The sequence below is a fragment of the Leptonychotes weddellii genome, chromosome 13 (assembly GCF_054177405.1).
Source record: "Leptonychotes weddellii isolate Sample4059 chromosome 13, ASM5417740v2, whole genome shotgun sequence".
NCBI lineage: Eukaryota > Metazoa > Chordata > Mammalia > Carnivora > Phocidae > Leptonychotes > Leptonychotes weddellii.
This window is the reverse complement of record NC_138381.1, coordinates 69,876,769-69,904,234: the sequence shown is the minus strand read 5'-3', so window position 1 is coordinate 69,904,234 and position 27,466 is coordinate 69,876,769. Positions and strand designations below refer to the sequence as shown.

The 27,466-nt window shown below is 43.7% G+C and overlaps 1 protein-coding gene across 1 annotated transcript in view; it reads left to right on the top strand.

The window, feature by feature from the left end:
• Positions 1–27,466, top strand: part of FBXW8 (F-box and WD repeat domain containing 8) — a 95,793-nt gene that overhangs the window by 27,892 nt on the left and 40,435 nt on the right. Inside the window, exons 3-5 of the mRNA XM_081802130.1 lie at positions 3,590–3,754; positions 6,527–6,615; positions 19,638–19,795. Coding sequence (XP_081658256.1) covers positions 3,590–3,754; positions 6,527–6,615; positions 19,638–19,795 — 412 coding nt within the window. The remainder of the gene's footprint in view (positions 1–3,589; positions 3,755–6,526; positions 6,616–19,637; positions 19,796–27,466) is intronic.

Sequence of the window (27,466 nt, the reverse complement as noted above, 5' to 3'; positions counted from 1 at the left end):
TTATTTATTTGAGAGCGAGAGAGAGAGCATGGGGGGGGGAGGGTCAGAGGGAGAAGCAGACTCCCTGCCAAGCAGGGAGCCTGATGTGGGACTCGATCCCGGGACTCCAGGATCATGACCTGAGCCGAAGGCAGTCACTTAACCAACTGAGCCACCCAGGCACCCTGACCTCCCTGGTTTCTTTTTTTTTTTTTTTTTTTTAAAGATTTTATTTATTTATTTGACAGAGAGACCGTGAGAGCAGGAACACAAGCAGGGGGAGTGGGAGAGGGAGAAGCAGGCTTCCTGATGAGCAGGGAGCCCGATGTTGGACTCGATCCCAGGACCCCGGGATCATGACCTGAGCTGAAGGCGGACGCCTAACGACTGAGCCACCCAGGCGCCCTGGTTTCTGATGAGAAGTACACACAATGAGTTTTTTTCTTTTGCTGCTTTCATGATTCTATCCTCGGTTTCAACAGTTTAGGATGTGTCTAGGTGGGAATCTCTTTGAGTTTATCCTTCATGGAGTTTGGTGAACTGCTGTAGTGTGCAGATCAATGTTTTTCATCGTATTTGGGAAGCTTTTAGCCATTATTTCTTTAGATATTCCTTCTACCTCTTTCTCTCTCTCCTTCTCTATGGGACTCCCATAATGCCTATGTTGGTCCACACAGATGGTATTCCATAGGCCTCTGAGGCTCTGTTAATTTTGTTCATTTTGGGGAAGAGGGGTTTCTGTCGTCGTGGTTTTCCTTTTTTTTTTTTTTTCCCCCTTAGACTGGATAATCTTAAGTTTGCTGATTCTAATGCTAGCTCAAATCTGAATTTTTTGTTTATTACTCTACTTTTCAACTTTAAAGATTTTATTTATTTGTCAGAGAGAGATTGAGCACACAGCAGGGGGAGCAGTAGGCAGAGGGAGAAGCAGGCTCCGTGCTTAGCAAGGAGCCCCCTAGGGACTCAATCCCAGGACCCTGGGATCATGACCTGAGCCAAAGGCAGACGCTTAACTGACTGAGCCACCCAGGCATCCCTCTACTCTTCAACTTTAAAACTTCTATTTTTTAAAAAAAAAATTTTCTCTATCAATATTTTGTACTTAATGAAACGTAGTGCTCATAACTTTATTTTCCTAAACATGCTTTCCTTTAGTATTTTGAACTTATGTATAATAGCTGATCTAAAGTCTTTGTTTACTAAATCCAAAGTCTGGACTTCTTCAAGGACAGTTTCTGTTGGCCGCTTTTTCTTCTTGTATATGGTTCATATTTTACTGTTTCTTTGCATGTCTCAATATTTCTTGTTAAAAATTGGACTTTTAAAATAATGGGCAGCTCTGGAAATCAGATTCATTCCCTTCAGGAGGGTTAGTTTGTTGTTGTTTTTGTTGTTGCTGCTGTTTATTAGGGACTTTTTGGGGCTGATTCTCTCTCTAGTTGGTGTTTGTCATTTGTGACCACTGAATTCTCTGCTCATTTAGCTTAATGGTTAGCTAGTGATTGGAAAGATTTCCTTAAATATGTTGAAGCCATAAATCTCCCAAGTTTTGCTGAGGTGCTGTCTGTATGTTGGGGCATGCTTTCAGTATGCCAACAGTTCACAACTCTGTTTTAGCCTTCATTTTGTGCTTGTGTAAAGCTTCAGGGTTAGCCAGAGTGAGAGATCAGGGCCTTTTCAGGTCTTGGCATACACACAGTCCTACACATGTACATGGCATTCTTTTTTTTTTTTTTTTTTTTTTTTAAAGATTTTATTTATTTATTTGACAGAGAGAGACACAGAGAGGGAACACAAGCAGGGGGAGTGGGAAAGGGAGAAGCAGGCTTCCCGCAGAGCAGGGAGCCCGATGCGGGGCCCGATCCCAGGACCCTGGGATCATGACCTGAGCCAAAGGCAGATGCCTAATGACTGAGCCACCCAGGCGCCCCTGTACATGGCATTCTTGAGTCCCAGAAATACATTGGAACCTCTCAAAGCCCCTTATGGACATCCCATTCCCCAGGTTTTCCTTTTAAGCTTTTGGTCAGCTCTTCTTAGCCCCAGTTGGTATTGTTACCTCAGGCAGCCACAATGTTAAACAGTTCTCCCTTATTGTTTCGGACAAATGCCCTGGAGATAAGACAGAGGAAGCTTTGAGTCAGGTCAGATAAAGACAAGCCTCTAGAACAGGCCTTTCCAGCAAGCTGTCAGACAGGTCAAATGGTGACAGTTCTCTGGGGATGGCACATGTGCGGACCTGTAAAGCCATCTGGCCCTTCTGGTGACTGTTAGACTGCTGGTTTTTACAGCTACCATAGTTGCAAGACTGTTGGTTTTCAAGGCTAGCAAGGAGTTACCTATAGTCCTGGAGGAGGAGGATGGAATTAGTGCAAGTTAAAACAACATGAAGGTGGTTGTTCTTACCAAGACTCGGCCGTTTTTCTTGAATAAATGCTTCTCAGAACGTTGAAAGGCTTTACTTAACTGCCAGAGTTCTGAGAAAGTTGATTTTTGACAATTTTTGGCAGTATTCTTGTTGCTTTTATGTAGGAGCAGATTTTTGGAGATCTTTACTCTGCCATCCTGAAAGTTAACTACCTATCCGTACTTATTCAAATGAGGAACCCTGGTGTAATGGGAGTCTGCGGTGCACATGCTGTGTGCACTCTTGCCTACTTTGCCTCCTGTTCCCTTTCCTTGTCTGTATTCAGTGTCTTGAGGTTGCCCCAAGGGAGTGTTAAGGAGCACAGGTTACTGTAAACCAGTGGTCACGACTTTCACTTTATTAGGAATGAGTCTTGACCTTTAGTTGGGCAGCAAGTATTGAACACTTAATGCCACATTACCAGAATGTGCTGCAGACCCAAGATCATGTTGATTTGCTGGATCATTTTCTCCTCTTGCCAAAGTTGCACTCTAGCCAACTTTGTTCGTTGTCCTGTGAGGAAGTAAATCCATCATCTCTCTAAGTTAGGCTTGGAGGACAAAATACTAATAGTGAAAGTGGCCATTTCCTCTGCATACTGTTGGGATTTGAAATTCTGTCCAGACACAACATATATTTCTCTATATCAGATTTACAGTCCTGGTGAACAGCTTTAGTTTTCTGTTAATTTTTTTTAAATGTGTACATACAAAGTCAAAGTTTTTGTATGTGATATAAATTCAAATTTCTCATATGACCAGAAGTGTTGAGTTATGGATACTTATTTTGTTACAGGCTTTTATTTCAGAGACCATCAGTCTCCAGTTGTATAAGAATACAAGTGCCTGTTGGTAAAAAGTAAAGAGATTCTGGTCTGAAAAGCTGTGTATGATTGTGCAGCTATGTTGCAGTTTGCATTTTTTTGCCTTTTATGTATTTGTGTATTTTTTCTTACATGTTCTATAATAATTTACCCAAGTCATCTGAGATGTGATATGAAATGGTAGAACAACAGTTTTGAAATCTTGAAAAATCAAACTGGAAACATTTGCTTGTATTTTTTTTTCGCCTCAGAGTGTTTTGTTAATGAGACATTTTATACTGCCATAAACTCAGGGCAATAATAAAGGTGTTGATTGATTTTTGGATGACAAGGGGCTTCTCTAATTGTCGGATTTGACATTTGTGTCACTTCTGTTTTAGGTGAGCAAGACGTGGAAGGTGATTGCAGAAGACGAAGTGCTCTGGTACAGGCTGTGCCAGCAGGAAGGGCACCTTCCCGAGAGCAGCATCTCTGATTATTCTTGCTGGAAGCTCATCTTCCAAGAGTGCCGAGCCAAGGAACACATGTTAAGAACCAACTGGAAGGTAGGCAGTGGCCAATGTCATTACCTGTAGAAGAATAGCCTACAAGGACACAGGAATCCAGGCCCTGGCTTAAATCCGGACTCCCTCCAATTACAGCCTGAGGTTAACTGCCAAAAGCAAAGGGAGGAGTGTGGTGAGAGTCCTGTCAGCTGCTGGCGATTCGTTGCCCATTTTGTTCGCCATTAGAGTATCTGCCCCCATTTTCAACCACACTGCTTGGGAGCATCCTATTCTCTAGGAGAGGAGGGGTGAGATTGGGGTGTCCATCACCTCCCCACTAATGGTTAGGATTTGGAGTAGTGCTCTGTGCAGCCTCCTTTCATTTTGGCCAACGCTGATGGACCAAGAAAGCAAAAGCACCACCTGGATACCAAAGAGGAGCTGAAAATGCTATTTCCAGTAACCATATAAGAGGGAGATTTTAAATGTCTCTAAGTACTGTCTTCTCTCCCCTCACATAACCCACTGGCTTGCTTCCATAGCATTTATCACTTCAAAATCTCTACAGAAATATTAGATCACAGCTAAGAATTTGCACAGTGGAGTGTTTCTGTAGGAAATAACTGTCAAGAACAGCATTACATAAAGCTGTTTTGAGGCATGACGAGACAGCAGCAGTGGTGGTGCCTCTTCCCACCTGGGGGCTAGTTAGTCCCTTGTATGGATAGGGTAGACCTGTACATACTCTCTCCACTCCTGTAAAGGTTAATCCTAATAGACTTTGAGATCAACAAGCTTTTGTTCATTACTGATGGTGACAGATTGCCTATGTGCCTGTCCTTTCCCGGTCACCTCATAACTTGATTAGTGACGGATACTGTCGATCTGGGCAGACTCACACACTTTCTAGCAGAGTTAGAAAGGATGGCTATGCTAGTTCTCCTTGGAAAGGTAGTTCTCAACCAGGGGCGATTTTGCCTCCCAGGGGACATTTGACACATCTGAAGACATTTGTGGTTGTCCCAACTGGGGGTAGGTAGAGAATGCTACTGGCATCTACTAGGTAGAGGTTAGGGAAGCTGCTCAATATGCTGCCACACACAGGACAGTCCTCACCAAAAAGAATTATCCGGCCCCAAACGTCACTGGTGCTGGGGTTGAGAAACCCTGAATTCAAGAAACACTGCTCTTATTTAGACCATTACGCCACCACCACCAAATAAGAAGCACCCGGGCCCCACAGCTGTGTGCTCACCAGGTAATAAAGCTCCTGCGGAGGCCCCCAGCCCTCTTGTGCTCCTTTGGGCCTGCATGAGGGACGTCAGTGAGAGGCAGCCATGAAGGTTCGACAGCGCTACTTAGACAAGCTGGGTCCGGCCCTGCAGGAGAGGCTGGAATTAAAGGAGAGCTGGCCAGTTGGGCAATAACTGGGGCCTTTGCATCCAGAAAGGAGGGATGCTTTTGACTTGTGCGCCTGGGAGCTAGAGTGTCAGTGAACACTGGCTCGAATTCGGAGATGTCAGACCCTGAGAGCACACAGCGGCTAAGTTTCTGTTTCCTCTTCGGTGATAAAGCCACGGAGGGAGGCAGCTCCATCCTCCTCATCCGGCTGGAGGTGGCAGCAGTGAAGGTGTTCAGAGACCCACCTGCAAGCATCTGGCCCTTCATAACTGTTTGCGGGTTACATACAGTTGAACAAAATGGCTAGTTGTTTTTTCTCTAACAAGCACAAAGCCGTTTGTTTGGTAAGCACTCGATAAGTGGTTGTCGATTCAGTGAACTGGAGTCAGACTCTCTGGAGCGTCTCAGCCCATTTCCTGGCCCTGTTAGCAGTGAGGACTACCCAAGTGAAGTGTGAAATGATACGTCATGCACTAACTGAAATGATGGAATTCTTACTGTGATTCTAGGAAGAAAGCCCTATCAAAGCGTGAAAAGTAGTGTTCGAGCAAGTTGCTTTCCCTTCGGATGCTCCCGTTTTCTGCTTAGTGTGGCTGACAGTAGCCCGCTTGTCAGGTTGTGGTGAGGGTGACGAACGCGCCTCCTGCACAGCACGGCCCATGTCCAGCGTAATGAGCTTTGTACAAATGATTCCAAAATCTCAAAGCGCCACATAGTGGAAGACACATCTGTCCCTTGTGTGTCTCCACCTGGTCCCCTCAGGAGCGGCACTTGTCATGGCTTTTAGGGTTCTCTTCAAAAGTACCGTTTCCAGGGTGCCTGCGTGGCTCAGCCGGTTAAACGTCTGCTCAGCGGGGAGCATGCTTCTTCCTCTGCCTCTCCCCCAGCTTGTGTTGTCTGTCTCTCTCAAAAAAATAATCTAAAAAAAATTACTGTTTCCATGAACCTCTGACCTTGCAGTCGTCTTTGTTTCCCCATCCTGATTTTTATCTTTGTATGTCCTTGCTCCTTTTATCCTCCGAGTGTTCGTAAGGGTTGTTGATGGGTAAAATATCATTAAATACCTCTGTCCTCTGAACTGTCTAAATACATTTGATGCATTTCTTCAGGTACTTGCCACTGCCAACCTACTGTGGATCGTAGTTGTCTGCTCACACATTGCCTTTATATCCTGTAACCCCCTCAAGCCCAGGAGCAGTGACTCCCACGTCCCATGCCCCCCCCCCAGCTTCAGTGCTTTTCCTGTGTGTGGTAGCTCATAAATGCTAACACCGGATCGTATTAGTTGTCCTCTTTGTCCTTTGGAATGCCCCAGCCACTTTGAGCACAATTGTGCGGTAGGAAATGGCCGTGGAACGTGGCTGGAAGTGAAATGCTGGCTTCCGCTGAGCACAAGAACGGTGTAAACTGCGTTCCCTTTTCCTTATGCAGAATCGCAAAGGTGCCGTGAGTGAACTGGAACACATCCCTGACGCGGTTTTGTGCGATGTGCACTCCCATGATGGCGTTGTTGTTGCTGGGTAAGCAAACGCAATTTTTTACTTGATGATTAACTCTTCATCTTAAGGTCTTTCCTTTTTCGTGTGCCACCCTCAGAGTCCCAGTCCCTGAGAGCTCGTACCTTCCCACGATAGCCCAGGTTTGAGATGGAAAAATCTCCATGATTCTGTTAAGTATTCAAGAGTCTGAAGTTAGTGGTGAGAAGCGAATAGTGTAGAGTGTAGAGCTGTAATCCATTTGTCTCAATATGTCTTTCCTAGCTTTTAAATCACTCTTGTGGCATGTTAGGTTAGAGCTTCATTAAGGCAAACAGTCTGTGTTTTATGAAGACATAAAAAAGTCAAGCAAGAATAATACGTGTTGGCACAAACAGAACCTGTTCTTACTCTCTCGTTCTGAAGCCGTTATTATGAGAAAGGGCCATGGCCACACATAATCTTCCTTCCCACCACACAGTACCTATTTGCTGCTTACCTTGTCCTGAAATAGGCTTTCTAGTTGTCTTCATCACCAAGAAATTTAATTTTAGCTTCTGTAAATTCCTGTGGCTTCTGTTCCGAAAACCCCTTTCATCAATTCTTCCGATTTTACTAACACGGATGCAAATACAGTTTGTGTATTTCTTTAATGTACAGTGAGAAGACCCGTTTCATCTTTGGATTGAGAAGCGGTCTTGAACTACAGTCTCATTGTATACTTTTAATGCCCTAAGTAGAGACCAGGACACTTAAAACCCTGAGTCTGGATTGGCTTTGGGGTGAGCCCCCCCCCCCCCAGGAGAGGTTCCTACCTGGAGGAAACCAAAAACAAATCTTGGCCTGAAGAGCTTGGTAGTAGGTGAGTCTTTTTCTTTAAAGAAGACTCTTTGCTTAAGAAACATTCTTTAAAGGGCACCGTTGGAGTTAAAACTCCAAACAGATTATTTTAATGTTTTGTGATCTACAATGCCTAGAAAAAGTATTTTTGCTTTAAACTAGATATGCCCAGGGCGCCTGGGTGGCTCAGTTGGTTAAGCGACTGCCTTCGGCTCAGGTCATGATCCTGGAGTCCCGGGATCGCGTCCCGCATTGGGCTCCCTGCTCGGCAGGGAGTCTGCTTCTCCCTCTGACCCTCCCCCGTCTCATGCTCTCTCTCTCTCAAATAAATAAATAAAATCTTTAAAAAAATAAAAAAAAATAAACTAGATATGCCCAGAAAGAACACTTCCTTAGCTTTTGTTTTGCTGGCCACAATTCAGAGGTTAATGCCCTTCTTGGGAGTGCTATAGAACCACTGTTTTTAGAAAGATGAATGGACCTGAAATCTGGAATTCTGTTCATTCAGTTATCAGTGCGGCTTTAGGCTTTTGTCTCTCATTGCTAAAATGTGGGTCTAAGAGCTCATGCTACATAAAGTCCTTTCTGCCTACAAATTCTAAGACTCCGTGGTAACTCGGAAAGGACTTCTGTCCTTCTAGCTTAAAGAGGTCTCCCGGTGTGTCAGGAGGCCTTTGAGGACAGAATGTTGAGATTGGACTGAGAGTCATAAAGGAAATTAGAGATAAAGGAGACTTTAATCTCCAAAGCCAAGTATGAATTTATCTGGACACGCACCTCACAAAGGCAGGCTGGCCACGAGTCCAGATGCCAGCCCTTCTTTTCCTGCCTCCCCGTTCCCCTGAGATCTGCTCAACATTACAGATTATGCCAGCACAACGCAAAGCGATGGCAGAGTCTCGTGGATCGATAAGATGAAACGTGATCTGTGGGTCAGAGAGGCTCCTCCCGGCTCCTCTTTCTAAGAGAACCTTATGTTTATGGCCTAGCATCGGGTACTTCAGTCTTGCTTGTGTGTAGAGCATCTTGTGTTTATCATTAAAATTTTATCTGGTGGTTACGATGCTTGTTTTCTGGGTCAGATCTCGAATCCCTTTTCATTTGAGACCGTGGTGTTTGTGGTTACCTCATTCCCAATCAATGCTGTATTCACCCGGCTTTTTGCAGCTATGTATCTCCAAGGAGCCACTTACAGAGACACTGGCCACTTCACCATCTCTTGCCCATCTACTTAGCCTGTGTTTCTCAAATTTTCCTTCTTCATTTCCTTTTTCTCCCTTTAAAAATGGGCAGAATTTGTTCAGAGGCTTCAGTTTTATTTGCCTAGAACTAAACTGTGTAACATCTTTGCATTGAAAGCGATTAGGTTTACTTATAACTGACAGCAAAGGCTATTGCAGAATCTCTTGCTTCTTCCCATCTTCTCATGCCTTTGTGTAAAAAGTTCCTGGTTTGGAGTCGCCTAGAGTAATTTATTACAATTAGCCTCACAGTTGACCCCGGCTTGGGTCTTCCTTACTTTTCTTCTCACTCAAACCAGACTAACCTTCAAATACTCATTCACTCAAGCTCGCCTAAGACCCAGAGTACTCATCAATTGAGCAGGACCTGGATGAAGCCTCTTACCCCAGGCTTGTGTTCCGGTGGAGGAAGCAGATATTGTTGTCAGAACTTTTGATCTCTTGCTCTTTTTCCCATGAGTCTTTGTTTCCCTTATGGTCTCGTAGATGGTAACTTCCAGTTACCTTTTCCTTATGTTCCAAGCTCTTTGAAATTTGTTTCCAACCTAACTTTCTCCTGATTACTCTCCTCCGGGTACCTTTGGCTTTTCCCACAGTTCCTGATTGCCTCTGGCCACATCTCTTTCTCTCTCGCTCTCTTTTTTAATCGAGACCTAATTCATATACGATAAAATGTACTGTTTTAAACTGTCAAAGTCAGTAATTTCTAGTATATTCACAAGGCTGTGTAAGTACCACTGTCTAATCGCAGAACATTATCATCACCCCAAAAAGAAACCCAGTCCTCTTTTAAGGTCCAACTCCAGTCTTGTCTCCTCCCAGGGTGTCTAGTCCCCTGGCCTGTTAACCCCCACCCCAGCATCTGCCTGCTTCCTAACTCCTGGAGGAGTGACTGCGGCTTATAGTGTAGCTTTGCCGTAATTAACATTTTTGTTTTCTGTTGTGGCTTTACTTTGAAATAATTCACAGCCATGTATTTACGGTGCAGTTAATTTGTAAGCATCTTTTTTTTTTTTTTCTTAAAGCTAGAGGTGGTATATAATATGAAGCGCCCCACAGTGCTTGTACATTGTTTTGTCTGAAAGAAGCATTACAATTTAATATGCAGAACCCCCTCCCACCTGGATACTGTGTGTTACATAGAAACCTGGAGAAATCCCTAATGTGTCTGGTCCTTGATTTCTTAGTCCTTTCCACGTAGAATCATGTCATCTTCAACCTGGAAGGAACCATAGAGGTAAACTGTTCCAAAACCCTCCTTTTGCACGGCTGCCTGAGGCTCGGAGGTCTGGCAAGCCGGGAGGGGCACGCGTGCACTGCACCACTCCACCGTTCTTGTGCAGTGTCCGCATGGAGGGCCAGGCGGTAGGGCTGCCTTCCTAAGCCCCCGTTTGCTGCTCCAACGGCTCATCTCTGACAGTTTCGTTTTGGGTTTTCTTTTGTGGCATACACCATTCTTTTCTGTTAAAAATGAAGAAGTGGTAGTAAAACCTTGTTCTTGCAAAACCCTTAGAAAGCAGAGAAGAGAAAAAGTCCCTTAAATCCCAGCATGCTAACATGGATCTTGTTACGGTTTTTGTGTACATAAGTTATTTTTCATTGTTTTTTAATGCACATTTTTACATAGTCCTAACCTACCTTTTATTTTGGCCTTTATTCCTCACTAAACTGGTGAGATTTTTTTTTGGTGGTGTTACATGCTTTTCATTTTCTTTGATTTGTTACAAAACTCCTACGATATAATTGTATCCTAATTTCCTGTGTTTTATTATATAATGTGAATATTTTACATAGAGGTTTACAGATTTTTCCCTTTTTCAGTACTGTCAATCTTCTTTAAAAATTATAAAACACATGCTTATTGGGGTGGCTGGGTGGCTCAGTCAGTTAAGCATCTGCCTTTGGCTCAGGTCATGATCTCAGGGTCCTGGGATGGAGCTTCTCCCTCTCCCTCTGCCTCTCCCCCTGCTCATGCGCTCTCTCTCGCTCTCTCATAAATTCAAAAAAATATTTAAAAATCACATGCTAACTATAGAAACCTTAAATTGCATATAAATGTGTAGAATAAAGAGTCTTACGTCTTTCTTTATCCCCCAGTGTGATTATTTTTCTAGGCTAGAGTCCCATTACTGGATTTGGGGGAATGAATTTTCATATTTTCCAAATTAAGAAATTATTTTTAAAAAGCCCTCCTAACTCTCAACTTCCTTTCAGTGTAACTTTTTGGTTTGAAGTCTCAAAACCATCCCTCAAGCCTGCTCTCCTGAATCTACCTCCCTTCTTTCTGTTGGTGCCATAAATAACAAGAGAGGACACATTCACGTCTTAACCTTCTACAGTCTGGTTTCCATCTCAGCCCTTCCACCAAGCTACACTCTCTCTCAGGTCACTGGTGCTCACAAACCAGTGCCCTTTTCTTGGCCCATCCCCTTCCACGTCTTGGCAATATTGGGTCTTGTTAACTGTATCCCTCTTAAAATGGTGGAGGTGGTGCATTGGGCTTCTCTGTACCCTCGGAGCCTAACACTGGACCCAGGACTCAAACTTTGAGGAAAGTGTGTACAGAATGAAAACTCCTCACACTCCTGAGACCCTGCACTTTGAGCCTCTTTACTTCATCTTTGACCTGCCCAGGCTCCTCCTGCGGCCTTTCTTGCCTTTCTGTGGTCTCACCTGGCCACTTAGCAGTGATGTGCAATGTCCCAGAAAACACCAGAGGCAGTTGTTATCTTTGCTGGGTAGATAAGAAGTTCCTTCAACTGTGGCGGAGTGATTCAGACACAACCTTTACTTTGTTCTTTCAGCCCAAATTTCCCATTTCTTTAACCTGAGAAAATTTTGTGTTCAGAAGCCACCAATCTCCATACTGTAAACCCCCTGTCTGTCTCAGAGTTCAGCCTCCGGCTGCATTTTCTCTGTGATGAGGTAGTGCTCCTGAAATTCAGTGAGGGTTGGTATGTGCTTTTCTGAGTATTTAGAAGAGAGCTTATCTGGAAAGTTTGTTGATAATAAGTGATGTGGAAGTGTGGTTTTTGTTTCGGTGATGATAGCTCTGAGAATTTTGAAACGTTTCTCAAATTATGTTTATCATTAAAGCAAAAGAACAAAAGAGATGAGCATATGAAAACATCCCTGTCCTGTTTTGTGATGCTGAGACTGTTCTTCTTGTCCCCAGTTGCACTCTGGAAGTTAAGAGCGTTGAAAACAGATGACGTCATGAGTTCAGAAAGGCCACATTCTAAACCTGAGCTGTAGGTCTAGGTATAATCCGCCAGAAGTATGTTTGCTTTGCTGCCACCTAGTGAAGGAGAGTGTCTCAGGTAAAACTTGCGGGAGAAAGTCAAGCTGGGGCTCACTGGAGGCCTTGTGCCAGCTCTGCTAACCGTTAAGCTATTAGCTCACCAGAAGCTTTTAGCAGATGCCCAGGAGTATGCTGGTGTTTTGCAATAAACTCCCTCCTTACTGTTACTTAAGATTCGTAAGTCTGAAGCATTTCAGTTTGCATAAGAGAGCATACTTCCCTATTCACATTAGAGGACTCTTTCCTCCCCTTTTGGTGTAAAAAAAATATCAAGCACCCTCTTTGTGTCGAGGTTTTTCTCAACACTCCTAAATGTGTTTCTACCTCGTTCTCTGTTGCTGTGATGTTGCCTTTTTAGGGTCCAGTTTCCGCCTTTGTTAGAAGGAACAGTGACCGTGTATCAGTGTTCCTCCTCGGCCAAGAATGGTTGGAGGGAAAATTATCATTTAATGTTGCAAAATATTAGCTCTCTACTTTCCCTTAAAATATGGTTGTCCCATTTGGTCTCCTGCACTTTCATCCACCTCTGTTCCCTTTGGGGCAATTGTGCCCAAGTAGTCAGGTGACAGAAGTGCAGATGCCTCCCTCTAGCAGCCAAGTGACTTCTGGCTGTTGTTCTGGCTTTTTATCTTTATTAGCTCTGTCTGTCCACACAACCCAGCCTTCTGTAGGCTGGAAGCAAAGCTTTGAGTTTCCAGTTTATGATTAAGGAAAATAATGGTTCAAACACAGTCCTGCGTCTAAGGTAACTTGAAATACCCTGCTTTTAGCCATTTGGTTTTTTTCCTCCACTTTTTCCCAGTACTTAAAAATGTGCCTTTTCGTTGACCATGTACCATGCCACAATAAGGCTTTGCTCTGAAATTGTGTATATTTGCCCCGGATTTTAAAATATATTCTACCCAGGAGCTAAAGATGACAAGGACGGGCTTTAATATTTGGCTAGTTTCAGGGGAATGTATAAAAAATGGGTAATACCTGTGGATTGCTTTGAGACTCTTAAGATAACCTGCTTTGTAAATAGAGACCCATGATAACGTTGTGTTAGACAACAGTCACCTCACTTAGTAAGGACATGCTTGCTATCTTTCTCCTTCTTAAAGAACTTTTTCTCTTCACAGTTTTTCTTTCAGCCTTGGTTTATACAGATTTTGTGCTGCTGCTCATTATGACATTGGACTGTTTGCCGTAAGGGATTCGATCATTACCCGTTAGGGACCACTTTTTAAAAATACTTCTAAATTTATTTATTTTCTGCTGTGAGGTATACGTGCTCTTCTGGTAAATAAGTCTGAGGTAAGGTATTGATAAGAGACTGGAGGAGAGCATTACATTTATTATATCCTTAATGAAGGAGCTCCAGAATCTCCTTAATAAATACTGGTGAACTCATGGCTGCATTTATCCATCTCTGGTTCTCCAAGGAATAATGGGAAGGGCCACAGCTACAGTAACTCTGCATAACCGTCATTGACTCTGACTCTATTGATTGTGATTAACCAAGATGTATGGAAAACAGTTTTAAGTGTGTAGTGCATGTATCTCGTAAGGTCCATTAAGATGTTCATTAGTTTTCAATCGCTGCGTCTTAAGCTGCACTTGATGTCTGTAGTAGTGCTTTTCCGCAGAAAGACTGCACCGTGGGGTTGAGTTCATTTTGTTAATTGCATAATACAGCGCAGTCATGTTTCATAGAAAACAGTAAATACTCTTGATTTCATTGATTTGTATTCTTTGGTTATTACTAAATTAAGTACGGAGCATGTGAATAGTTCTTAAAGCCTCTGCATGGTAAGGGCAAAAATGGTTCTTGAAATGTGGGTGCTGCATTTTTAGGGACCTCTGCCTAATTGCTTGATAGGCTTTAAACCAGTTCTCTCCTCTGAGTTTGTTAGTAAAATTAACTCACTGAACATTTACTAAGCACAGATGAACACTGCACACCCCTCCCTTGCTCCCAGGCGGCAAGAGGTACAAGCCCCAGTGGTGACAGAACAACGTGGGAGACGCTAGGGTGGGGAGAGCAAGGCATCCACCGTAAGACCCTAGGGAAGGGCACTCGGTACAGGCTCAGTCAGGCCGGGTTCTCCTGGAAAGTGACTTCTCAGCTGAGTCTGGAAGGATGACGAGGAGCTGGCTAGGTAGAGTTTTGTATGGGGCAGGGATGCAAATAACTCGCTTACATGCTGTCACTCCTCAGTCCCAAACCAAGGGTGGGTGTTAATATACCAGCCACTCCTCAGTCCCAAACCAAGGGTGGGTGTTAATAATCCAGCCCAGCATTTATTTTTCTGGTAAGCTGCTGGAATACAGCTTCAGAATCCTTGTCAACACAGAGCTATAGGCAGCCACGATCAATGTACTGGATTTGACACGCAAACTATCTGCTAGTCCGGGCCTGAGGCCTCATAACAGGGCTCCTTTTGGCTTCTGTGAGTACGTGATCAGAATAGAATTGTGATTTCGTTTGGGGACGGTTGTATGAATATGGCTCTGTAGAGGCTGAAGTTGTATCAGCCATCCTGTATGTCCTCCCACGTCACCTGTGAAGTATGTGTGGGACACACCATTGCATCTACCCAGCCTCACACTCCTTGCCAGTGTATTGAGCCTTTTTTGTTGGCTTCTTGCCTTCTAGGTAGAGACGGTGGTAGAATTGATGGGTTAGGTTCACAGGCTGTGTCCTGCATGCCTCTGAGTCACAATACTGAAAACGATAAATTCCTTATATTGCACTTAAATGGGGATGGTCCTTAAAAGCCGTATTTGTTTAAAGACACTGTCATCTGAGGAGGCAGCCTGGCTTGTTGGCTAAGCAGCAGTTTGAGGAAAGCCTAGGGACCTGTTTTGATCCCAGCTGTGCCACTAATATGTTTTTTGGTGACCTTGGGTAAGTCACTTAACCTTACTTACAGCATTCTTAAAACAACCCCCGAGGTTGTCATGAAGAACCTTGGGGGGGAAAAATGTTTTTAGCAAATAAGCTCAGGTTCCCCCCACAAGAAAGGTTAAAGGTGGGGGTTGTTTTGTTTTATTTTGTTTTTAGCTGTACGACATTTCTTCCTTTTTCTTCGGGTCTCTTAGTCCAAATGAGTAGTCTGTTTAGTGGAAACTTATTAGTTAATGGAAGCTCTTTGGTGGTAAATCATTGTAAATTGGCAATTGCTCTGGCGTGCCGAGCTTGAGAGGCTCTATTCCCATTCTTTCAACAACAAATCAGCTGTGGTCTCTGACCTATTTATTTGGAGGTAACCCTGCCAAGCGTAAAAAAGATTGGGAAAGCATACAGTTTCACTGGTCCGTACCCTGGACTGGGACATCCTCACTCATTTGGAAAAGGCTTCTTTCTCCTTTAGTTTTTCTTTAGTGCTCTTACATCAGCTAATATATTAGTTGCAGTTGTACTTTGCACAGACACTAATTAGAGAGCCATCAACATTGGGGTCCAAAGGCTTACCGACAATGCAACTGTCATAGTGGTGCCTTAATTGGTTGAGTGTAATTGTCATTAGGCAGTGATAAAGACATCTGGAGCTCTGGAGAAAAATCAGTTTTTTCTTCCTACCTCCCTTCAATATCTGTTCTTGCTTCTCCTGGCCAATGTTGTTAAGCACTTTTAGATCACATTTAGGGTTTGGTCCAGTTCCCTCTGCTCCAACCATCGTTTTACCCTCATGCAAATGTCTGTTTCTTTAGCACGAGTTCATTAGCACGGGGTCTGAGCTCCATTATTCTGGCTGCTCTCACTTGCGTTAGATTCTAGAGCCTGGCGCTGAGTCATCACGTGGTACCTGCTGAAACGGTATGGATTCTCTGTTCCCCTCCAAAAAGAGACATGGAGTCTTTTATATATTGTCTCCTGAGTCATTTGCATTATACTCTTCTCCTGCTCTTTGGCCATGAAGAATGGAGTTAATTTAAATGGATATCTTTGAAAGTGTTCTTTACCAAAATGATTTAGCTTATCCTGTGCTTTTATAGATATTTTAATCAGTTTGGAAGTAAATGCAAGGAGTTTAACACCTCTCGATGTGTGTGTGCAGAGTGTTTCACTGATCATCAGCAGTGGAAGGTGGGCAGTAGAAGTAAAAGGCGCCACTCAAACCAGTCAGGTGGTTACTTGTGGACACCCCCTTCCAGTCATTGGTATGTTATTAGCTATGTGTAAGGCACTGTGATGGAGATACAGCATTGAGATATGGCCTTCTCGGGGACTTGGCGATCAAGTGGAGATGTGGAATGTAACGAATGCTATTTCTTCAGATACAGTGGTAGTTGAGCCAGAGAAGTCTTCATGGAGGAAGAGGGTCTGTGCTAAACATTGAGCGGTTAGCAGGCTTGGGCTAGGTCAGTGGTTCTCAGTCTTGCCTAAACATTGGAAACACTGATGCCTGGTTCCACTCCCAGAGTCAGATTTCAGCGGCCTGGGTGTGCTTTGGGCATCAGGAGTTTGGAAAGCATCCCAGGTGATTCCCATGTGCAGCCAATGTTGGGATCCACTGGGCTGGGTTGTCAGGAGGGAAAGTACTCCAGAATGGTGGATAACGTGAGCAAAGATGCAGAAGCAAGAGTATATGGAAGCCAGGAATGACAGACTTGTCCAGAGACAGGTTCATGCTAAGGAAGAACAGAAAATGAGACTGGGGAGAGGGGTGGAAGCTAGTTTGTGGAGGGATCTCTGTGCTAGGCCTAGTAATTAAAATGTCACCAATAAGATGTTAAGGCTTGAGTAGCTAGGGGGCTTTTTTTTTTTTTTTTTTTAAAGATTTTATTTATTTATTTGAGCTAGGGGGCTTTCTAAGTGTTAAGTGCTGTTCTAGTCTGACTCAGAACTTCTAGTTGTTGGGCTCATAGCTGTGAGCAAGACCCAACCCCCAACCTTAGAAGCTTATAGGTTCTTGGCGAGCTGAACACACACACACACACACACACACACACACACACACACACACACACAGTTGCTGTGAGGAAAGTCTAGGCTGCTGTCATGTAGGCTAGATCACAGGGGGACATGGTCCAGTGTGAAGGGGAAGGGAGGAAGGAAGAATGATTACTCATGTCATCAGGTACTTTTGAGGGCTTGCCTTGTGCAGGGCTGATGGTGGGTGGGGGGAGCCTTGGGACTAAGGGGCCCTGAGGCACTGAGGGGTTTGGACTGGGGCAGCATCCCTGGGGAAGGGAACAGAGAGGACGTGGCCACTGGAACACAGAGGGCAGTGTGGCTGGGGTGGGGGGGCGGCAGGGGGGAGGTGAAGGGATGCGGAGAAGCTGCTTAGTTTTGCACCAGGGACTAGGACTGATGCGGTCACTGAGGAAAGGAGGGAAGTCAGCAGTGGGCTAGTGTGTGGTGAACTGAAGCCTTTGGAGGAGAACCTGGGTTTAATCTAGACACGTGGCATCTCAGGGTGAGGACAACTCTTTTTGTGCTGGAAAAGCCCTGTGAGGCTCTGGTGGACGTTAATAGAGCACTCTTCGTGTGGGAGCCTGCCCGTGATGAGAGTGAGTGGCAGCTTGGATCTCACCGCTCCCTGCTGTGTGGGGTCCAGCAGTTCATCAGGTTCTGGTTTTGTGGTTTTGCCTCGGAACTCTGTAAAAGGGCTTTGGGGCTGGAGCTTAGGCTCCTGAAATGCTCTCCTCTGTACCCCTCTGCTGGCCATGCGGCCCCGATGGGGTGCACAAAGGGCCTTGCGAGAGCATGTGCGGCTACTGTGCCGGTCATCAAAGGAAAGGAATACGTTTCCAAGTCCCAGAGTCCTCAGACCCCTACACTTGCTTTCTGTGTCTTCCTTTCACTCCTTGTCTCTGTATTTCTGATGGTGTCACCATCCCTCTCACCTTTTTTCTTTTTTTTTTGAAATTGCTCCTTCCTTTCACATAGAATTTAAGAATCTAATCATGCACAGTCTAGACATTCAAACATGTTTTCTCTGTTCAGTGTGTCTGTAGCTAAGCAAGTGGCCTTACTCCAGGGAACATCTGAGTTGTTTTCTAGGGTGTCAAGGTGAGCCTGGTAGATTTGGCGGAGTCTGTGTTCTTGTATAGGGTTCCTCATTAAGAAGGGTGATCTGGAATGCTGCCCGGAGGACCTGGGAACCAGTGGCCGTGCTTTGGCCACGGTGATATCAATATCCACCCTTGCTTGTGCATCGCCAGGCTTAACAACACTCGTGGAGTGAGCGTTCCTGTTTACTGGGGGATCAGTGGTCATGCAGAGTTCCTTCAGTCCAATTTTAGAAAGCACGTCTCTCTTACTGGCTCTTTATACCACACGCGCACTCCCCAGGCATTGTCTTGCAAGGGGAGAGCCGAATTCTCCAAGCGAGGGAATTTGTGTGACAAAATCACCTTTAAATCACATATTTACTGTCAATAATTTGAGGGAATTACTGCTACATTCAGTAAATGAAACACTCCTTTATCAGAATGTTCTTAGTTTCTTTTTTTTAGGTATATATATATTTTTTAATTTTATTTATTTGAGAGCGTGCGCATGAGCAAGGGGAGGGGCAGAGGGAAAAGCAGGCTCCCTGCTGAGCAGGGAACCCAATGTGGGGCTCAATCCCAGGTTCAGGACCTGAGCCAAAGGCAGATGCTTAACTGAGCCACCCAGGGTTCCCTCTTAATTTCTTTATTAAGGAATCTCACGTGAGAAATCAATCTCTAACTACTTCATAGATGTATCATGTGATAGATTTCAGTAGTTGAATACATTTCAGAGATTATCTTGAGTCTTTATAGTTTTAACGTGGGATCCAAGAAACCCTGAAGGAACTATGGCTACGGCCTCAAGAAGACTGTGAACCTGCTTAAAATTGTGTGCCTGTCTTTGTGTTTGTGGGGTACATCATTAGACTCTTAAAGCATTTGTAACACCCCTCCCCATGGTTAGTTGATTTACATGTTGAACCAAACTCTCTGTAGCAGATGTAAGGAACTTAACATAAATACCTCAATGGCAGGCAGCACACCACCTCGTCATCTGGTCATTCCATTATCCTGGTGTCTGAGGGGCCTCATGTCTGAGCAGGTTCTGGCCCTGCCTTGGCTTTGATGGAGAGAGTCATTTGTTGGAGTGGCAGTAGTAATAGGAGAGAGTGAGTGCTCCTATAATCTAAGTGGGCAAAACCGGGGAGTGTCATGCATTTCGGCAAGAGCTTTTCATGAGAAGGCAGCATTGTCTGGCTGCTAAAGGCAAGACTTGTTTCAGCAAATCAATTAGTCTTTAGGGACTTTAATCAGTCAAATCTGATGCATGGATGAGGTATTAGAAAGCTCGTGCCTGTAAGACCATTAGTCCTTAGCATTTCTCTCGGTTTGTCTTTAGTGTGTGTGTAGATACGGTGGCTTCTACAGATTTCTGCTAGTGATCCCTTTGCTGGGAGAACGCAAGGTAGTAGATTGGTTAAGCTAGTGTAAGGGAGATCTTGATATCCCGGGTTGTAGTACAGTGTTCTCATTTGAATTGTCACCATTGTGCCCTGTGAGAGCATGAACCATGTTCCCAGCCTTCTGTCATCTCGGTGACATTTTCTCCTTTTGGAATTACTCATCTAAACAGCATTACAGGAGTGGTTCCCCACTGACCAAATCTTATTTCTCTGTTGTTTTAAGGCTCTCCCTGTTTTCTCTACCATGGCCCTGCTCTCCAGTCCCCATTTGGAACCAAGTGTGCCCTTCTTTTCCAGATATACATCAGGGGACGTGAGGGTGTGGGACACCCGCACCTGGGACTACACAGCCCCTTTCCTGGAATCAGAGTATGAGGAGGACGAGCCTGGAATGCAGCCATATGTCTCCTTTGTGAGGATAAACAGCTCGCTGGCGGTAGCCGCTTATGAGGATGGTAAGTAACTGCAACCCTCCTCCCTATTAAGGAAAAAAAAAGCTTTACAAAAATTAAGCAGCTGTGGCCGGCTCCCCCCTGTAATCCCTCCATACATACACGTGGGCACACACACACGGTCACACACATAGCCTCACTCTTGCCTTTATGTGGAGAAGTTGGCCAATAACCCCTCCATGCATTAGTAGGCGATGGAGCACAGAACCCAGTAAGACTGGGGTTTAATTCCTACTGGAACTGGCAGGCTGCGTTTCAGTGCCAGACACGAGGCTGGCCAAGCCATCTTAAGCAAATAGCTTGTTTGGTATAAAATATTAAATATACTTGGCCTACTTTTCCTTTAGTCTCTGCTCAGTCAAAGGGAACAGGGAAAAGGGGGGATAGATAATCTGTTGACAAGTATGGAAATAGAAAAATAAAAGTCAGTGCCTACCTTTTCCTGGCACTTACATACCATACAAGATAATCTATGGTGCTGTGTTGTCTCTCTGGGATTGATAGAATTCTTTTTGTGTATGAGCAACTGTGGACTTACAGAACTAGGTGAGAAAAGTCTAAACTTACATTTACCTAAGTCGTGAAACACCTGTCCGTTTGTAGCTAATAGGAATCATAATTTTGATGGCCATGATATCCTATGCTCCTAAGTTCCATTACGTTGTGACGTTGGAATCCCCAAAAGCTTTGTTTCCCCACTTGCCGGAGTCGGACCGCGAAATATTTTGGAATGTTAGTCTTCATGTCATGGCACTGTTGCAAATCTTTGGAGTCAGTGGAACAACCACAGAATCCATGGTTGGCTCAAAGGGACAAAACTGTAGTAAAGTAGCTAATGGGCAATTTTGTATCTATGTGTCACTTAAAAAGTAGAGCTGAAGTCTTGAAAATATTTTCAGTGTATTACTTTAACAACATGAACTCTGTTCTTTCAGTTTGACATTAGTAGACCTCCTTGGTAGATTTTCTTTTCAGCCTCTAGAAATTCAGCTAAGCTCTTTCTGTGGTATATAGTATTTCCTGTATGTTTGTTGAGCTCTGGGGTAGATAACATAAGATCGGCTTGAATGTGTTTGCTACTTTGCAAACAGCCAATGAGTTTTTCTAAAAAATGAGTATGCCAAGGTTGTAGTACAATTAGAATCCTACACCCTCTGCTAGCCTCCCGGCCACACACATACCTGTGCACACACACATTCTTCTTCAGAGGCGAACCTGGGGCCCAGAGAGACCAGCTAGGTGGTTTGCTTGAGACTGAGTTGTGAGTCCAGTAGTGAATCCAGAAGTGTGACTGTGTGTCCCAGGCCACGCCAGGGTCGGAGTGCACGCTTTATGTGCTACTAAACACAGATGCCTGCAGAGATGTGCCCCTGATTGATTGGCAACCCCACGCCTCCTATCTTGGAAGCTTGAAGACCCAGCTTGAGGAGATGGGCTCGTGTGCTGCCGGTTTCCCATCATTGGTCAGAAGTGTTTGTTCCCCTCCTCCCTCTTGGCACAGAAACATCGGGAAACCATGTAGATGGGAGAGAGAAACTACCTTCTTTGGCAAATACTTGGTAAATAATGGCCAAAATGTATTTTTAAAACTTGATTTAAAAAAATATAGTTAACATTCAAACAGAGCAAAAAAAAAAAGTATAAAATATAAAAGAAAACATATCCAAAAGGAAGCTGAAGTGCTTCTCCCTTGCCCCCTGCCTCTGTCCCTCCCCTTGGATGTCTTAGACATGGGTTCTACACTCTGTACTTCTCTGCACCTTGCCCTTGTTTTGTCTTTTTTTTTTTTTTTAAGATTTTATTTATTTATTTGAGAGAGAGAGAGAAAGAGAGAGAGCACATGAGAGGGGGGAGGGTCAGAGGGAGAAGCAGACTCCCCGCTGAGCAGGGAGCCCGATGCGGGACTCGATCCAGGGACTCCAGGATCATGACCTGAGCCGAAGGCAGTCGCTCAACCAACTGAGCCACCCAGGCGCCCCGCCCTTGTTTTGTCTTTAACACAATGACACATCTTGGTATCTTTCCATATTAGCACTTATAGGTAAACCTTATTGTTTTTGAGCCTCAGTACTATGGCACGATGTGGTTGTACTTATAATTTATTAGAGCCTTTAATGACGCACACTTGGATGGCTTATTTTTGTTATTAAAAACAGTTCCTCAGATACCATGATGGACTTGTGCAACTATAGCTATGGGGTAGATTACTAGTAATTACTGGGTTGGAGGCTACACACGCTTTGTTGTTGTTTTTTTTTTTTTTTTAAAGATTTTATTTATTTATTTGAGAGAGAGAGAATGAGAGAGAGCACATGACAGGGGGGAGGGTCAGAGGGAGAAGCAGACTCCCTGCCGAGCAGGGAGCCCGATGTGGGACTCGATCCAGGGACTCCAGGATCATGACCTGAGCCGAAGGCAGTCGCTTAACCGACTGAGCCACCCAGGCGCCCTACACACGCTTTGTTTTGATAAATATTACCAAATTGCCCTCCACAAAGGTTCTACCAGTGAATGGTCGCACCACCATGTGTATGAGAGTGGTGGCTTCCTCATACTGGTCTGATAGGTGGAAATGGCATTTCACTGTTGTCTTTGTTTGCCTTTCTTTATATGGATAGGTGAACACCTTTTCATATTTTTTTTCTATTTCTCTGCAAATTGCTTGTTCCTGTCTGTTCTCATTTTTCTCTGGGTTATCTTTTCTGATTGGAAAGGGAAATAGCCCTTGCCATACCTATTTTAAATGTTTTTTCAGTTGGTCAGTTATTCTTTAGTGGACTTTGTTTATGGTTTGTTTTTCTAGATGGTAGCTGTAGGTGTGTATAATTTTAACTTTTTAATCCATAATTGAGTGGGTTTTATTTTGTAATTTAATGTTTTTGACTAAGTACTACATTTTTAGGGATGTAAGATCAAACTAATAGAAACTGTTACACATTGAGAAATCTTGCTTTTTTTTTTTTTATTAAAGATTTTATTTATTTGACAAAGAGCACAAGCAGGGGGAGAGGCAGAGGGAGAAACAGACTCCCTGCTGAGCAGGGAGCCCGATGCGGGACTCAATCCCAGGACCCTGGGATCATGACCTGAGCCAAAGGCAGATGCTTAACTGACTGAGCCATCCAGGTGCCCCGAGAAGTCTTGCTTTTACCCATTTTTGTCCACTCCATTCTAAAGCAACCATATATTTTAGTTTTCTGTCTATCCTTCCAGTATTTTTTCTTTTCTTTTTTTTTAAGATTTTATTTATTTTACTTCTGAGAGAGAGAGAGAAGGAGCAGGGGGAGGGGCAAAGGGAGAGGGAGAAGCAGACTCCCCACCGAGTAGGGAGCCAGACATGGGGCTCGATCATGGGACTCCAGGATCATGACCTGAGCCAAAGGCAGATGCTTAACCGACTGAGCCACCCAGGCACCCCTATCCTTCCAGTATTTCTGTGTTGTAAATATGAATATTCGTATTCTTCCCCTCTTTTTCTTAAATGAAAAATAGCATATTACTTTATATTATTCCACACTTTCTTTTTTCACTTAATGATCTGTCTTGAAGGCTTGTCCATGTCCGTATATAGAAAAACAGCCTCCTCCCCTCCCCCCCCCCCCCACATACCTGCATAGTATTCCATGTGTACAAGGACTGTGGTTCATTTACACAGCCCCTTACTGAGGAATAGTTGCATTGTTTCGGACCTTCTGCTATCACAATGTAGCAAAAAAAAACCTTACCTATGAGACATTTCATGTGAGTACAGGAATGGTAGTTTCCTATAAAATTTATGAATCCAAGGATAAATGCAGATGGGGTTATACGATTTTGCACTCTCGCCAGCAAGGTGTAGGTATGCCCATTTCCTCACAGATTTGCCAGCAGAGTGTGTTTCAGACTTCTAGGTACTTGTCAATTTGATAGATTAGAAATGGTATCCAAATGTAGTTTCAATTTACATTTCTCTTAGCCTAAGAATTGTTTTCATATTTGTACCTGCTACTTGTACTTCTTTCTTCTAATAAGCTATGGCTTATTTTTCACACTTGAATCTTGACCAATATAGAATTTATCCTGCGACAGTATAAAATATGAATCTGAGAACATTTTTTCCAGCATCTCTTATTAGAAAGCCCATCACTCCCTACCTCACTGGTTCAAGGTGCTGCCTTCATAAGTTTTTAGATGTGAGATTCTCTTAGTACACAGGTCTGTTTCTGGATGTTATGCTTTGTCTAGTTGCTTACGTTTATACTATCATGTTGGTGTTGTCTTTCTGGGTTCCACGGCATGCTTAGGGGGATCTCCTCTACTCCAAGATAAGGTTAAACCTATAGTACTTACATCGTTTATGTTGAAATCTTTGGTCCCAAATTCATTTGGGGATTAGGATTGTGTCTTTGGTGAGAACTCTTGCATTTTTACTTCTCTTCTCACTCTGAGCTTGTTTTACCAGTCTGATTGGGGCTTTACTATTTCTGGGATACACGACAGCTTTTCATTTTTCTCCCAGACCTCAGGTGGCATTGTCTTTGGTCTCACTTCATTTTAACAGATTGATGCTGTGATATTTATACCAACATGTCTATGAGTAGCTACTTCTGAGGCAAAGACAGATTGAAAACCTCAAACACACAGTTTTATATTGTTCCTTTTCAGGAGCAGCAAACGGGCACTTCTTAGGCAAAACATGGCAAAAAGGAAAGGGACCTTGTGGGGTCTGCTGTATAAAATTCACGACTATGCCGGACAGGAGAGAAGAAGAAGATAAAATGAACTTCAGCTCCCTGGCTGTGCCGAAGGGAAGCTCTGTAGTCACTGAGGCCCTGTTGGTGGCCTACACATGTATTCTCCACAGAAGGAGTCCGATCTGGAGTGGGGGATGGAAGACGCTTTGGGAGAAAGTCAGTCGTCCCCACATCCTTTTTAGCTCCTCGCCCTGTAGGAACACTGTACACCCACTTGGGGTGTTGAGATTTGGCAAGGTGATCCACAGTTGTGATTTTTTGAATTCCAACCCACTGGCCTCATATTTCTTCTGCCTTGTTTCCAATTGTCAGCACTGGCCGTCCTCCAGTTTGATTTGACCACTAATTGTGTTGCATGTTACCGTACCGAAATGAATCAAATCAAAATGCTTTTCCTGGAGCATTAGATAAAGCAGGCGAAGGTTCTGAGTAATGAGCAGATGCTGCTAATGCAGGGACAGTGGAGACCTTGCCAGGACTCCATCTGCTCCATGCTTGCCTGCCTCTGGCCCCGAGCCACAGCATTAGGGAAGGCGCTGTACTCGAAACCCGCTCCCCGTTCAGAGTTTGCCTTGAAAACTCACTGTTTGGTGAGAAATGAGCTTACACACTTCTTAGGTGCAAAGAAGTTCTCGTTTGTCCCCCCAAGTGGAGAGGAGAGACCAGACCCAGTGCATATTATATTAGCATGTGGAAGCCGAGATGGGGTAGCCAACAGTCCTCTCTCTGTGCTGCCATCAAGCAAGGCAAAGTGGCTTATCCACTTCTGCAGCACTCCCCGAGCAATTGTCTGAACACACACAGGCTCTATTGTCTGGGGCTGGGCCCGCCCTGGGCCCGAGTGATGGCGATTCCTCGTTTACTGGCCTGGTAACAATGGATGGGAGTGGGTCTCTCCAGGCTTCTTTTTAGCAGAGAACAGTAGGACCATGTTTTAGTTAGCTATGATGAAGAGTAGGTGCTTTTAAAACTTTATAGTTTTGTTTAAGAAAAAAAATCAGTTCTTTGATAGTTTTGCTTATGTCTTTTCTTTGTATAATGGTGACATTGGAATGTGATGATAAAACCTTTGAATGTAATACTTACACAATAAACAATATTCCTCACCCCCCAATCAAGATAGAAGTTTTAGAAGTGGAGCATTAACATGCTAAAGCATTGCTTGGGAGATGGCTAAGACAACTGAGTGTGGGTTGTGGATATGGTTGATTGGCCAAGGCCTGCCTTTTCTGGTCATTGTTCTCTTAAAAGTTTCAACAACCAGTTTTTGCTTGAAACCTTTGCCTGCCCTTAAGTCTAGGGGACTTACTCAGGTATTTGACAAAACAAAATGAAACAACTTTCTGATAACACCAAAATACCAGGTAGAGTCCTTGCAAAAGATAGGATACCTTTATAAACATGAATGACGAACAGTAGGAATGCTCACGTTTTAAAGGTGCTCAGAGTGGAATTAAACACTGAAATGCAGAGTTCTGAACAGAGATGGGTCTTTTGTTATTGAAGGATTTGAGGAATTGAACTTTAAAGTTGACTGCTATTTGGCATGGTCTAGAGCGTTAGACTGTGTTTCATAGACACACCATGGGGACTATGCTTATGTGATGGAAGTTTTTGAATAAAAACTTTTTAAAGTGTTTCCATTTTTCAGTGAGAAGAGTTCAAAATTATATTTCACACTTATGTACGCATTGGACTGAAGATGCATTGTAACTAAGTATTAGGACAGTGTTCCTCAAATGGGAGTCTAGAGAGAAAATCTTGAGCAGGAGCTATGAGATCTCTAAGAAAGTTTTTTTTTTTTTTAATCTGTATTTTTATAGTAATCTAAAAAAAACTGGATCCTTTGACCTTGTAACTAAACCATGCTGCATGATCTCAGTATTTGAATTTGCATTTTGTGTTCCCAGGCTGTTGGCACCAAGTGATCACCTACATGCCTTGTGATTGTTTTTCATGCTGAGGGGTCCACAGATGACTTTTTATAGAGGTCTGCAAGCTCTCAGATTTAAGAAACACTGGGGAGGGAAGTTCTCAATTTCTACGATTACTATAAATTTTTGAAGTTACTAGTGAAAATAACTTGAAATGATTTTTCTCATGCAGAAAGTGGCACATTAAATTTATGGTATGAGATTTGGTGTTACTCTTGTTTATTGGGGTGGTTTTACTGAAAACTGATTTTTAATAATATAGAGTATGATGCATAAATTCAAAGTAGCTGTCCTGTGTTATTACAGTTGAGGTTAAAAATGGAAAGGAACAATAAATAGCACAGGGTATCTTTGTTGGTGGCTAGTTTAGACTAGAGAGATAAATTGTCCATATTCTTAAATGTACCTGATGAAATCCACACATGAATTTTTTTTTTTGGAGGCTGATAAATCAAATTTTAAGTGCAGGAATTTAATTTCCCTTTTAATACTTGCAATTTTGATTGTAGCATTTATTCTACACAAAACCCTAGGGCTCTGTTAAAGCAGAAGTAAATATATTTGTGGAACGTATTTTTGTTTTAAAAGCAAGATGTGCCTGCCTGTCTGCCCTTTCAGTCAAAAAGTCATTAGGCGGGGCGCCTGGGTGGCTCAGTCGTTAAGCGTCTGCCTTCGGCTCAGGTCATGATCCCAGGGTCCTGGGATCGAGCCCCACATCGGGCTCTCTGCTCAGCGGGAAGCCTGCTTCTCCCTTTCCCACGCCCCCTGCTTGTGTTCCCTCTCTCACGGTCTCTCTCTGTCCTGGATCGATGTTGAGACCTATCTCTATGCCTTTTCATTCCTGCCTATGAACTTCTACTCTTGCCATCTACAAGTTAACTCAAATGGATTATAGACTTAAATATAAAACTTCTAGACAAAAACAAAATCTTTGTGACCTTGGGTTGGGCAAAGATTTCTTAGGACACAGAAAGCACAAACTATAAAAGAAAAATGTTAGACTTCAT